Source organism: Electrona antarctica, assembly GCF_951216825.1.
Source record: "Electrona antarctica genome assembly, chromosome: 12".
NCBI lineage: Eukaryota > Metazoa > Chordata > Actinopteri > Myctophiformes > Myctophidae > Electrona > Electrona antarctica.
In genome coordinates this window covers 51,249,860-51,264,238 of record NC_136793.1, presented here as the reverse complement: position 1 = coordinate 51,264,238, position 14,379 = coordinate 51,249,860, and the positions used below count along the sequence as shown (strand labels likewise).

The 14,379-nt window shown below is 44.1% G+C and overlaps 1 protein-coding gene across 1 annotated transcript in view; it reads left to right on the top strand.

Moving 5' to 3' along the window:
• The window catches only part of LOC306934453 (voltage-dependent N-type calcium channel subunit alpha-1B-like), a gene marked incomplete at its 3' end in the record, with an annotated part of 212,124 nt that overhangs the window by 184,262 nt on the left and 13,483 nt on the right, over positions 1-14,379 (top strand). Inside the window, 4 exon segments of the mRNA XM_079517021.1 lie at positions 633-783; positions 4,530-4,657; positions 6,627-6,723; positions 12,136-12,241. Of these exon segments, the coding sequence (XP_079373147.1) occupies positions 633-783; positions 4,530-4,657; positions 6,627-6,723; positions 12,136-12,241 (482 nt within the window).

Here is a 14,379-nt window from a genome sequence, read left to right as displayed (position 1 = left end):
TAGGTTTCAGTCAGTCAGTCAGTCAGTCAGTCAGTCAGTCAGTCAGTCAGTCGATGAAGCACACAGCATGTGTGTTTGATGAGCCCTCCGGGGAGCAGCTAGGATGCTGATTTGTAACAGGAAAAGAGAACAAGGTATCACAACGTCTGAACATCTCCCCCAGCCTCCGCTGGCCGCGGGAGATGTTCCACTGCTACACTGTATGCTACAGTAGTCTTCTTATTTAAGATGTCTTTGTTGAAATACGTGTTAAATACCTCTATATTATGATAGCGTTTTTATTCAGCAACAGGGATCTCCCCATCTCTCTCTCTTTTATATATATATCCTACACCTACACCTACAGGATAGTGAAATTGGTAAATGGGTACTCTCTCCTGATTGTCTAAAATTGGCAATCACCTGAACATTTATTTTCTTTATTAAGAGCTGGGAGACGTGGAGAGGGAGACCCCTGTTATTAGGGGGTGATGATCTCAATAGAGCTTTAACCCAAAAAGTATCACTTTGTCTCTCTGTCTGTCCGTTTGTCTCTGTCTGTCTGTCTTTTTCTCTCTCTCTGTCTCTCCGTTTGTCTCTCTGTCTGTCCGTTTGTCTCTGTCTGTCTGTCCGTTTGTCTGTTGGCGGGTCAGGAGCGCCACGGGTGAGGCGTGGCATGAGATCATGCTGGCGTGCCTGAGTCGGCGGGCGTGTGACGAGCGCTCGGGCACCGTGGGGAAGGAGTGTGGCAGCGACTTCGCATACTTCTACTTTGTCAGCTTCATCTTCCTCTGCTCCTTCCTGGTCAGTTTGATATACAGCTCAGTCAGGACATTTAGAGGACAACTCACCTACTCAGTGGCCTAGTATTAGTATCATACGCTTATTAACTAACACTTTTATACTGTTAAGAAATAGATACAATAGCCGATCTGCGTCGCGACGCATTATGTGAGCATGCAGGCTATTTTTGTTAGCTTTGAAAATGTTGACAATTTCGGAACTTTTCTCACAATGTTTTTCAATTTTGGCCGATAATGACATGTCCAAATTTAAGTAGGGATGCCAGGTTGAAAGTGGTTTATTAATGATGAAGATGATGATGATGATGATGATTATGATGAATTTGATGATCATTTTGATCATGATGATGATATAAAAAACACCTACCATTATGTATAGCCTATATTTGTACATATCTATCAAAAGGATAAAACCATTTATTTTTGTTCTTTGAGTGCCATGCGTCGTTGTTGTTGTTGTTGTTGTATTTGTTGTTGTTGTTGTTGTTGTGTTTGTGTGGGGGGGGGGGGTAACAGAGAAACACAGGAAACCGAAATCAATATAAAATACATTCATACAATGTTAATGCAGAGACAAGTAAAACAAGTACAAGTAAAAACTATACCGTCAATGGAAGCTGTTCCAACTCACCTATAATGGATGGTCAGATCCAGCAGCTCTTTATGGACGACAGGTAACCCATTCTTCCACGTACAGTACCGTAACTGCTGCATATTAGTATTAAAAACAAGTCCTTTCCCATGCAGCTTCTGAATCTGCTAGGTATACACGGTCGGTGGAAGCTTCGTACCTAGCAGAGTAAGGGCAATTTCTATTTTAGTTTGGCTGCTTTCATGACTCGCCGCTGCCGCTGCTGCTGCAGAATCATGATTGGACAGATCTAAACGGGTGGATCTGACCACCTGCTTCCAATGTTATCAACCGATCATCACCAGTGTGTTCTCATCGAGACCATGCAATGGAGGCAATAATGGGCATTTCCACATACCTGCGTATACCGCGAGTACAGCAGGCGACTATAGGAAATGCGAAAGTGAAATGACTGCCGCCGAAGCGAAAACATTGTGGTGAAACTCCGCTGTATACAACAACTACGCTTTATGATTACTCACGTGGCCGGTGAAGACTGAGGTTAGAGTTAGAGTTAGGTTTCTGGGTAGACTTTTCTCCAATGTCTGAGGTACGAGCTGGTTAGGTTTCTGCGTAGACTTTTCTCCAATGTCTGAGGTACGAGCTGGTTAGGTTTCTGGGTAGACTTTTCTCCAATGTCTGAGGTACGAGCTGGTTAGGTTTCTGGGTAGACTTTTCTCCAATGTCTGAGGTACGAGCCGGTTAGGTTTCTGCGTAGACTTTTCTCCAATGTCTGAGGTACGAGCTGGTTAGGTTTCTGCGTAGACTTTTCTCCAATGTCTGAGGTACGAGCTGGTTAGGTTTCTGGGTAGACTTTTCTCCAATGTCTGAGGTACGAGCTGGTTAGGTTTCTGGGTAGACTTTTCTCCAATGTCTGAGGAACGAGCTGGTTAGGTTTCTGGGTAGACTTTTCTCCAATGTCTGAGGTACGAGCTGGTTAGGTTTCTGTGTAGACTTTTCGCCAATGTCTGAGGTACGAGCTGGTTAGGTTTCTGCGTAGACTTTTCTCCAATGTCTGAGGTACGAGCTGGTTAGGTTTCTGGGTAGACTTTTCTCCAATGTCTGAGGTACGAGCCGGTTAGGTTTCTGTGTAGACTTTTCGCCAATGTCTGAGGTACGAGCTGGTTAGGTTTCTGCGTAGACTTTTCTCCAATGTCTGAGGTACGAGCTGGTTAGGTTTCTGCGTAGACTTTTCTCCAATGTCTGAGGTACGAGCTGGTTAGGTTTCTGGGTAGACTTTTCTCCAATGTCTGAGGTACGAGCTGGTTAGGTTTCTGGGTAGACTTTTCTCCAATGTCTGAGGTACGAGCCGGTTAGGTTTATGGCTAGGGTTATAGTAATAGAGTTCGTAGTCGGACAGCGCGCCAAACGCAACGTCGGACAATTTGGCTGACAACAACGTCAGTATGTGGAAAGGTCCATGTATACTGGCTCCATTGCACATTTGGTCTTGATGAGGGCTGATGACATCCGAACCCGCTAATCTGACTCTGCACATCACACAGATCAGCAGCATGAGAGCAGAGAGAGAGCAAGCATAGGATGCACTACATGTCATGTAGCTTGACATTTTAGTGTGAAAGGTGATTGGTTTGCTTGCTAAAGAGTGGACCAATCAGCTGAGCCTGCGTGTCAAGTCCCTAAATATAGGGTAGCGAAGTCCTGACATCACTCGCTCATCACCTCTGGGTCACGGACATTTTTTTTTTCTCTCTATTGAAAATATCATTGGGTCATCTGAGAATCGTCTTCATATAAGAACTGTGGTCCAAAAATAAACCAATTGTCCCGGCGGCCTGGAATACAGTTCATACATTATATGCTGTGATATTAAATACATTTATGGGAATTTAGAATGGGGCGTGACCCAGGTAGGACGCGTACATTACGTCAGACTTCGGTGCTCTATTAAGTCCTTGACACGAGTGGCAAAATGGGCGCACTGACTTCTATAGTCCCAGTTGGAGTGAGGCTCGAGGAGCTAGGACAGAGCAGGGTGAGAACTTGAGATGCAGCCCAATTCCCTGAATGAACTTGCGTTTGCTTGCGCGGCTGCGTTTACGTCATTCAAGCCGTCGGTCACATCATCTTTGTATACAGTATAGATTCAACTGGCTGTGACAGTAAAAAGTTAAATAGATGCTGTTGAAAATACATTTCAATTCAGAGATGGTAAACCTTTTTGTCCCAGAGGAGAAATTAATTAATTATCTCTGACAGCATGTGTCAGAGGTTTTCTGGTATTAAAGGGATTGTGACATTAAAAAAAAATAAAAAGGTTTTCGGAGCTCAATTGCACCCAAAAAACCTGAACTTTTAACATTCAGTAGATTTTCTGTGGTCTGGGGTTTTCTGCCTCAAACAAGTGCTCTGATCTTCCTGCTGTCCCATATATGTCAATGGGATTTGCGAGCAGTTGTCACTGTTTTCACTGTTTTGCCTGTTGCAGCCCAAAAGGCTTCCAAACCCCAGAGAAAACTCCAGACCACAGAAAGTCCACTGAATGTTCAAAGTTCAGGTTTTTAAAAGTAAAACTAAAAATAAATGAAAATGAATGTCATGAAACCTTTAAGAGCCCTATTTTGACCAGTTACCTAACCCTTATCCCTAAACGATGCCTAAACAAGCTCACAACGTGTCAATATAGATTGGCTATAGTTGATCCATTTTAAAATGTTTTTCAAAATAGTACAAAAAAATAATAATAATAAAAAAGCAAAAAAGTTTAGCGATAAGGGGTAAGGCAAAAAGGCACTGCAAAAAAAAGAGCCCTGTCTCGCCCGCCATTTTTTACTATATTGGACAACATTTTAAAATAGTTAAAATAGCATTGACAAGTTGTGAGCTTGTAGATCAGCTACGGTATTTGAACTATTCAAAAAATGTTTTTCAAAATAGTGAAAAAGGCAAAGAAGTTTAGGGATAAAGGGATAAGGCACTGACGAAAACAGGACCCTAAATCAGTCTCCTTTGCCCACATTCTCCGAGCCAGATGTGGTGCGTGCGTGCGTGCGTGCGTGCGTGCGTGCGTGCGCGCGTGCGCGCGGACGTGCGCGTGTTTGTGTGTCCGTGCGTGCGTGTGCGTGCGTGTGTTCATACTTGCGTGTCTGTTCCAGATGCTGAACCTGTTTGTGGCCGTCATCATGGATAACTTTGAGTACCTGACCAGGGACTCGTCCATCCTGGGACCTCATCACCTGGATGAGTTCATCCGGGTTTGGGCTGAGTACGACCCTGCAGCGTGGTATGTGTGTGTGTGTGTGTGTGTGTGTTTGTGTGTGTGTGTCCCCTCACCCCCCCCCCCCCCCCCCCCCCCCTCCACAGGGACGTGCAGAGAGCGTTAGAGGGGCAGGGGCTGAAATCCCGTAATCCCGTAAAAAAAAAACAGCAGATCTACAAGCTCTCAACGCGTCACGCTGCGACGCGTTGAGAGCTTGTAGATCAGCTATTTTCGGAGCGCAACCCAGCACGCTATAGTGGAGATGCGCTTATACGACGTGGATATCTAAACAAATGTGTTCAACGCAAAATGCTGTGTTCAAGTTCAGGAGACTCGTGGAAAGGAGAGGCATTTGCCATTTCTTTCACCACAGTATAAATGCTGCATCCGTGGTCTGGAGAGGGCAGTTGTTTTACAGACAGGTAAAGGGGCAGGGGCTGAAGCCCCCTTTGATGTCTATGTGTGCACGTCCCTGCCCCCTCCCACCGTCACCCACCCAGTCAGACATTACCATAGAAATGAGACGACCTCAGTGTGCCCCCTCCTCTTCCTCGGTCTGACTCTTATCATGTCCTGGGAAAGGTTCATTCACACAATCTTGATTTGAAAAAGTCAGCCTAACCCCCCCCCCCCATACCCCCCCCACCCCACCCCTCCCCCAACTAATGATGAATTATTTTCTCTCTTTGAAGCTGTCCTGAACTGTTTATACTGTGTGTGTTTATGTATATCTGCTTGTTCTTCTTTCACAGCGGACGGCTTGTCTATAAGGATATGTACAATTTGTTACGCATTATCTCGCCCCCCCTTGGCTTAGGGAAGAACTGCCCTAATAGGGTAGCATACAAGGTTTGCAACCACCAGACACCTCCTCCTCCGTCACTTTAGGGTGCTTTGTGTACCTCTCTCTCTATGCCAAGAGACTTTTTTTTTTTTTTTTTTTTTAACTTGAATGGCTGTGCACCAATGAACTCGCCTTACACACTTCTAGCACCCGCCCCTCTCTCTCTCTCTCCACCAGTACTGATTGGCTTTTTGGTTTGCCCAACGCCAGAGTGGAAACAAAGCTCTCAAAGCCACGGCATTGGCTGCCCGCCATGCCCGCCCGTCCAGTTATAACGCCTATACTTTCTGTCCATCCTCCTGCACGGCGGATGGACGGGCTGAAAACAATCTGCTCGGTGCAGGTACCTTCCCCTTTTTCAATCGGATTAAACATTCCAAACCCCAAATGTTTAGTCGTGACGATGAAAAAAAAAAAACAGGCAAACGAGATCCTATTCTGTTCAGATCTTGAAACCATCTGAATGGGCCTCGGGTCGCGGGGCACACCTTTTCCGGCTCCCTTCCCCCCCCCCCCTCTGGGAGCGTGCAAATGTCAAAGAAAGGAAGGCTATACAGTATAGTAAAGAAACGAAAGAACGCTACATGCAAAAGGGGCTGGCGTTTGAAAGCTTTGTCTCCGTTGGCACCTGGCAGTATACACGCCAGCGGGATATCTGCAAAGCATGCCGAGGCAGACATCCCCCACAGTTATACCATGCTGCCATTCTCTGATCCCTCATCATTCACGTGTGTGTGTTTCGAGTCCCTCTCGAAACACACCCAAATCCACCTCTCGACAGATCTCCCTCTTCCTCTCTGCCATGCCATCGTGTGTCTCTCTCTCTCTCTATGCTCCTCAGGGATCCTGAGCGTCTACCATATAGCGATGCATCCCCGGCGCCCTGGGCTGCTGGTCCAGCGGCCCGAGGATGGCATCCATTATTCATCTCACCCCTCTTCCAGGAAATCTAAATAACGATTTCTTGTTTGTTTGTTTGTTTGTTTGTTTGTTTATTTGTATTGTATTATTTTTTTGTATTGCTTTGTCATCCTCCTTGTTGATTTTAATCCCCCCCACCCCCTCCCTCTTTCTCTCACTGTCGTCCTTCTCCAACTCCCCCATCCTTCTCTCTCTCTCTCGTTTGGTTTTTTTTTTTTCCCTGTAAAGTGGCCGTATCAAGTACCTCGATATGTATGAGATGCTGCTCCACATGTCCCCACCCTTAGGTTTGGGAAAGAAATGTCCACCAAGAGTCGCCTACAAGGTAGATCCACACCCCCCCCTGCGCCCACCTCCCGACCCTCCCCATGCCTTCTCCTCTCTGCTCGACAACCTGTCCCCTCCTCGTTGGCTTGACCTCCAGCCAGTGTCTCTCTGTTGCCCTGCCAGTTGTTCCCTTCCGTGTTTCTTCGATTTGATTTGCTAAAGTTGCTCTCGATATTTTTGGTGTAGACCCTTATTTACGCCCGACCTCCCAACCTGCCTCTTCTTTCTCGATGCTGCTTGATTTTAAGAGCAAGCGATAGCTATAAGCTTAGCTACGCCAGTGTAGGGCAGCAATGGCCATATTATGAACCTAAGCTATGTAGTTTAAACATACCATAATAGGCATTATCCCACCCCCTTTCAGAACGACGAGGCCACCAGTAGAGAATTCCCCCATTCATTTTTCCCATAGACGTTTCAAAAAGTATGTATTTAAAGACCTGTAATGCAAAGCAAAGCAAAGTTACTATATTTACCCAGGGTAACTGGACTAAGCATCAGATACTTGTTTACAGCCAGGCCCTGCTCATAGAACATTTCATGTGTAGCGGTTCAATGCCTTACTCAAGGGCACTTCAGCGGTGGTAATTTGAACGTGCCGGTCCGGGGATACGAACTGGCGACCTTCCGGTATCAAGACCGCTCCGCAAACCGTTCGGCCACCGCTGCCACTTGTCTGTAAGCCTCAGACAAAGCCAACAGCCGAGTTCACAAAAGAATCATGACAATTAAAACTACAGTTGGAGGCCATCGATATTGTCCTTTTCTTTTTGCTGAGGTTTGCGTGATCTGCGCAAAATTACAGTTAACCCATTTTGGGCGGGAACCCCTTTTGGTGTTTTAAACATTATGTTATAATTTAGCTATTGAAAAATAGCAGATCTACAAGCTCATAGCGCGCCACCGAGTGGCGCGCTACGAGCTTGTAGGTCTGCTATTTATTTCAGAAAACTGGAGGATTTAGAAGGATTTTTTTAAATTTTGAGGTCAGGCCTAAATGGGTCAAATGATAAGGGACAATATCGGTGGCACCCAACTGTAAACCCTGCCTATTTTGTCTTCTTTCTAAGTATTTGTTCGGCCCAAACATTTCTGTTTATTGTCATGATTTGTCAACTGGGCTGTTGGCTTTGTCGGAGGCTTACAGGTCTTCAATTAAATACGTTTTGAAACGCCTATGTATACAAAATATGGGAAATTCTCTTCCGGTGCCCTCGCAGGGGGCGGGACTGCGAAGCTCTATAACTAATATTACATCATAGTCTTAAGCTAGAACCAGTGTTGTTTTTGTCGACTAAAACTAAGGCGAGAAATGTTCGTCGACTACCTTTTTTCACTGACGAAAACTACATGGAAACTAAATGAAAACTAAGCTATGATGACTAAAACTATATAGTCATATACCATTTCGTCAACAAATAAAAACTAGGCTAAAATGTTAGGAAGGGAGTAGTGGACAAGAGATCCAGTATAAGTCATTTTACACTTTGTTGCATGCTGAAAATAGCAGATACACAAGCTCACAATGCGTCACACTGCGGCGCGTTGTGAGCTTGTAGATCGTAAAAACAGTCATTACGACAGCATCAATGCCCGCCAAAATACATTTTAGTCGACTAAATCAACTGTAGATTTAGTCGACTAAAATCGTATGACATTTAGTCAACTAAAACTAGAACACTAAAACATTCCGGGTGACTAAAATGCGACTAAAACAAATGAAAACTATTCAAGAGACTATGACTAAAACTAAAATCAAAATTTGCCGCCAAAAACAACACTGCCTATAGAACATACAGTTGGAGGCCATCGATATTGTCCTTTTCTTTTTGCTGAGGTTTGCGTGATCTGCGCAAAAGGACAGTTAACCCATTTTGGGCGGGAACCCCTTTTGGTGTTTTAAACATTATGTTATAATTTAGCTATTGAAAAATAGCAGATCTACAAGCTCATAGCGCGCCACCGAGTGGCGCGCTACGAGCTTGTAGGTCTGCTATTTTTGAAAAATCGTGAAAATATTTATTTCAGAAAACTGGAGGATTTAGAAGGATTTTTTTAAATTTTGAGGTCAGGCCTAAATGGGTCAAATGATAAGGGACAATATCGGTGGCACCCAACTGTACAGTCGATTGTCATGCAGGAAAAACTACAGTGACCTGTTTAGTGACCCCCAGTAACTTGTAATGTGCTGTCATTGTTATTATTTCTATATTTGAGTCATGAACACGTGGTACTACCGTTGTATCCTTAATTATAATAACGATAATACCGGTAATTACATGAGTATATATCATAACATCTCCATGAAGAGACCTTCTCCTATTACAGAACATCCCTCGAATAGTTTGATGTATAGGCAGTCTGTGGAGCAGTGTGTGTGTGTGTGTGTGTGTGTGTGTGTGTGTGTGTGTGTGTGTGTGTGTGTGCTCGCGTGTGCGTGTGCGCGCGCGCGCGTTTGTGCGCATGTGCGTGCGTGCGTGTGCGTGTGCGCGTGTGTGTGTGTGCGTGCGTGCGTGCGTGTGTGTGTGCGCGTGTGTGTGTGTGTGTGTGTGTGTGTGTGTGTGTGTGTGTGCGTGTGGCTTCTGTTGCTTTATTTGTGGGATATTTACGCTTTTATACTCTTGTGAGTCTTGTACAGTCTTTGCTGTATCCCATTTTCTTCCATCTTTTCTGTCATCTCTGTCTATTCATTGATGGTTTGACTGACTGACTGACTGTGTGTGTGTGTGTGTGTGTGTGTGTGTGCGTGTGCGTGTGCGTGTGTGCGTGTGTGTGTGCGCGTATGCATGTGTACCTGAGTGTGCTCATGCATGTGCGTGCACCTACAGAACATGATGAACCTGCGTGAGGGAGTGAGCCTGTTTGCGTGTGCATCTTTCTCTACGATTGAATATTCATCACGCGTGTGCGTGCGTGCGTGCGTGCGTGCGTGCGTGCGTGCGTGCGTGCGTGCGTGCGTGCGTGCGTGCGTGCGTGCGTGCGTGCGTGCGTGCGTGCGTGCGTGCGTGCGTGTTTGTGTGCGCGTGTGTGCGCGTGTGTGTGCGCGTGTGTGTGTGTGTGTGTGTGTGTGTGTGTGTGTGTGCATCTCAGCATCTCCCTCCCTGTCTCATTCTGACTTGGGTCTGACTTACTTTTGCACTGCGACTGATAGTACATGTAGGTGAATGCTTTTTGTGTTCAGGGGAGCTCAACTCTACAGCAACACACACACACACACACACACACACACACACACACACACACACACACACACACACACACACACACATACACATACACATACACATACACACACACGCACACGCACACACCATTAGAGCATACCACGTTGGTACCAGGTCCTCTTGCTAAAGCTGTACAGGTTTGGTGGAATGGAAATGATTGTCCTCATTGATGAGCTGCCACTATAGACGCACAATTATTCTTTGGTAGATGTTTGGATGTACACGTACCTTGCCATGATGTAACTCCAAATGTCACGGAGATATATTCAATAGTTAATCCATTTTGGACAAAATTTTGCCACGGAGGAACATAGAAAACGCATGTAGGCTATTGTGTTGTTGTTATTTCAAATTAAAATGTCAACTCTTTCATGTTGATTTTACTATTTGAATTAGGAAGAAGATCCAGATCCAAATCCACTGATATGTGTAACCAAAAAAAAGAAAAAAGGAACGGGGTTTAGTTATATTGACAGAAGTGGTGTAAAATAACGAAGTACTTTTACCTAAGTACTGTACTTAAGTACTGTACTTAAGTACAATTGTGAGGTATTTGTACTTTACTTGAGTATTTCCAATTTCCAATACTTTTACTTCACTACAATTATTTGAAAACTAGTTACTAGTTACTAGTTACTTTGGAGATTTTAATTTTGATTAGAAAACACACATTAACCACTTCAATGCTATACATTTTGGCTATTTTCAATAGATTTTGTACACAGTTTGAACCTGTGAAATGGGACATTCTGCAATATGACTACTTTTACTTTTAGTACTTTAAGTACATTTAGATTCTGATACTTTTGTACTTTTACTCAAGTACATTTTCAATTCCGTACTTTTACTTGTAACAAAGTACTTCTAAATTGCAGTATTCGTACTTTTACTTAAGTAAAACAATTGAGTACTTTTTCCACCACTGGACAGAATCCACTTTGATTGTGTTTTGTTTGTTTTTTGGTGCAAAAAGTGTGACTTTGACACCTACCGTATTCTACCATGAGATGTAATAGACCATTTTGGATGCTCAATTTCTAACTATTGAATGTACGCAGCCAATATTTGGAGTTGCGTCAGGACAAGGTGACCACTATAACTGCACGAGCCAAACCTCTACCAAAGTTTAATTGCGCGTCAAGTTCTCCCAAACCCAAGTTGATCATTTTGCTATAGGAATGGCAACCACAGAGTCGAGCTCCTGCGATTGTTGACGGCACCTCCATGGTTATGCGTACACGCCTTCTTCTTCACCATTTTTTTCGATCAATGTCAGTCTTGCATCAGTGTACTTTTGACTTGCAGCATATAGTGCATTACTGTAACCTCTCTAGCGGTGAATGTGAATGTCTAGTTTTGTCTCTCTCTTGTCTCTTCCTCTCTGTGTTGGTCTCCGGGAAAGCTTTTTGTGTGCTGTCAAGAATGTTGATAATTCTTTTTACACCTATTTAGCCAAACCATGAAGCTTAACAGTGGCGTGCACAGACATTTAAAGGGGCAGGTGCTCAAGTGAAAAAAGGGCACCTTGTGCAACGCGTGGAACCCGCCGGTTGCCTTAATAGTGTGAGATTTATAGATTGTGGGGCCTAAATAATATATTAGAAGCTTTTTATCAAGAATTGATCAATGTCACCATGGTCCACATGCTGTACAATGTACACTGTACAAAATAAGAAAAAACCCCGAAAAAATAATGTTTTTTTTTTTTTTCAAAGGGGCACATTGCCAAAGGGGCAGGGGGTGCTCCAGCACCCCCTAGTGTCTATCTGTGCACGCCACTGAAGCTTAATTTTTGAGAACCAAGGTTGACCTACTTCCTGAACCTGGCCCCTGTCCCTATTTTGGGCATGTCATTCATTAGGCCGGAAGATCTACAAGCTCACGACGTTTCGCAATGTGACGCGTAATGATGAGCTTGGAGATTGATTATTTTTACCACAGGAAACCATGGTACAACATAGGATAAAGATCATAATTTGACTGTGTGCATGTCAGACAGATTTGGTACTACTACTATTACTACTACTACTAAAAATAATTAAAAATAAATACATTCTTTCAGTACACAGATTGATTTCTCTGCCTTGACTTGGGGATTTGGGATCGGGCTGTTTTTTTCTTTTGTTGCTATAAAGTGATCTAACCCGGCCCCTCCGTCCGGCCCCCCCTCCCTCTCCTCTCCTCAGCGGCTTGTGAAGATGAACATGCCCATCGCCGATGACAACACGGTCCACTTCACCTCCACGCTGATGGCACTGATCCGCACCGCTCTGGAGATCAAGCTGGCCTCAGGTCAGTGTCGTTTTTGACAGCACATTTTGATTTTAGTCCCTTGAGTAGCTTTCATTTCTGTTTTAGTCACATTTTAGTCACCAACATGGAATGTTTTAGTCGACTAAATATCATAAGATTTAGTCGACTAAATCAACAGTTGATTCAGTCGACTAAAATTTATTTTCTATCGTTGCCGTCATAATGGCTGATTTTACACTTGCTGGAAATAGCCGATCTACAAGCTCGTAAGTTTGTAGATCGGCTATTTTCAGCATGCAACCAAACATAAAATGACTGTGTCTTTTTCTTCTACTGGATCTCTCGTCCACTAGTCCCTTCCTAACATTTTAGTCTACTTTTTATTTGTTGACGAAATTGTCAATATATTTCGTCTTAGTTTTAGTCATGGGTTGGGTTAGGGTTAGGGCATGGCTGCAGAGAACTATAGGACCTATAGGGGCGCAACAGTAAAATAAGCAATCATTTAATAAAACCAGAAAAGGCTGGGTTGCCTATACCCATGGCCTGCAAACTTCAGAGGCCAGTTGGAATGGGATACATTGCCAGATTGAGTGAAAGTTTGAGTACCAAAAAATAAACCAAATAGAGGGTATGGTAAAGTGAGTGGCTGAGTTTAATGTCCTTTACTGCAATCAGATGGGACTTTTCTGTTTGGATGTATTTGCTGTTGTGTTGTGGCAGTTCACCCTGCCACTGACTGCATTCAACAACCTATAGTTTTCCTGTGTTATTTTCCCCCATAACTTTTTAGCTGAGCGCAAGTGCTCATTTTCAGCAACGCCCTGCACATAGAAACACACAGACACACACATTAAAACCTGGGAGCTGCCCAGTACAACCACAGTCTTAGGCCTGACTCACACCTTCGCAACAGATTGATGTATAGCTGATGCGTGAGACTTATCGACTGATGCAAGCTCACAATGCATTTCCAATGGGAGTCACATGGTTTGACACAACATTTGTGTTGTATGAGGGGGTGGGGGGCAGTCGAAACACAGCCGAAAGCCGTACAACACAAATGTTGTGTCAAACCATGTGACTTCCATTTGAAATGCATTGGGGCAAGATGTAAACAAACCCTTTCTTTACATCTAGCATCCAACAATGTTGTATGCTTGATGCGAAGGTGTGAGTCAGGCCTTATACTGTTGGCCACTAAGCAGCTCCACTGGAGCAGTTGGGGGTTCAGTGCCTTGCTCAAGGGCACTTCAGCGGTGTTGGGTGAGTGGTGACCAATCACTTCCCGACGCAGACTTTTCCTGCCCGTCCGGGAAATCGGACCGGCAACCTTTCGGCAACAAAGGGCGCTCCTCTAACCCTTAGGCCACCGCTGCCCAAATATAACACGAATGTTTTCACAAAAACGGGGTTAAAGTTTGAATTATTCTTTATCTTGCAGAGTGATATTATTTTGGCTTTATATGTATATTGTTTGAAGCTTGGTTGATTCTCGACTCCATTGTAGGGAGCAACTATACCAGCTGTGGGTGTGTGGGGAACATACCAACATTGGTCTTGTGTAAAGTGGGAAACTGAGTACTCTAATTATTGTGTTGATGAGTAATTTGTGACACTTTAAATTGTGTACAGTGAATTGTGATGTCTCCGGACATTGAGAACTAACTGGTTAAATTGTGGAATTAATTCAGGTTTGGTATGGTCCAGTGGGAGGGGCCTATATATTCAGTATTTTAGCCGTGACGTGAGCGCCCCCTCCAGAGATACTTCTGGGTCCTACTTTTGTGTCACTTTTGTGTCCCCATAGAGTTATACTGTGACGCTCCGTCGGACTAAATCTGAGACGAAAACAACCACGAAAGTCTCACTTTACCGCTTTCCTCGCAACAACAAAGCTGCTGCTCTCCCAAATCTGGCTGTGACAGGCCGTCTGCCCCACACGGAATACTATCGCCATTTTATTTCATTTCAAATCCTCATTAATTGCAAACTAGATTCAACATACTCAAGCCTGCACACATTCTAAATATGCCCCCGAAATATTTTACTGAGCAAATGGACTGTTACCACCTTCAATAATAATGATAATAATAGTCTTTATTGTCTCCACATCATATATTTTCTTTCTCATGGACACTTGTACAAAACATTAATAATTCTATTCGAGTTGGAAG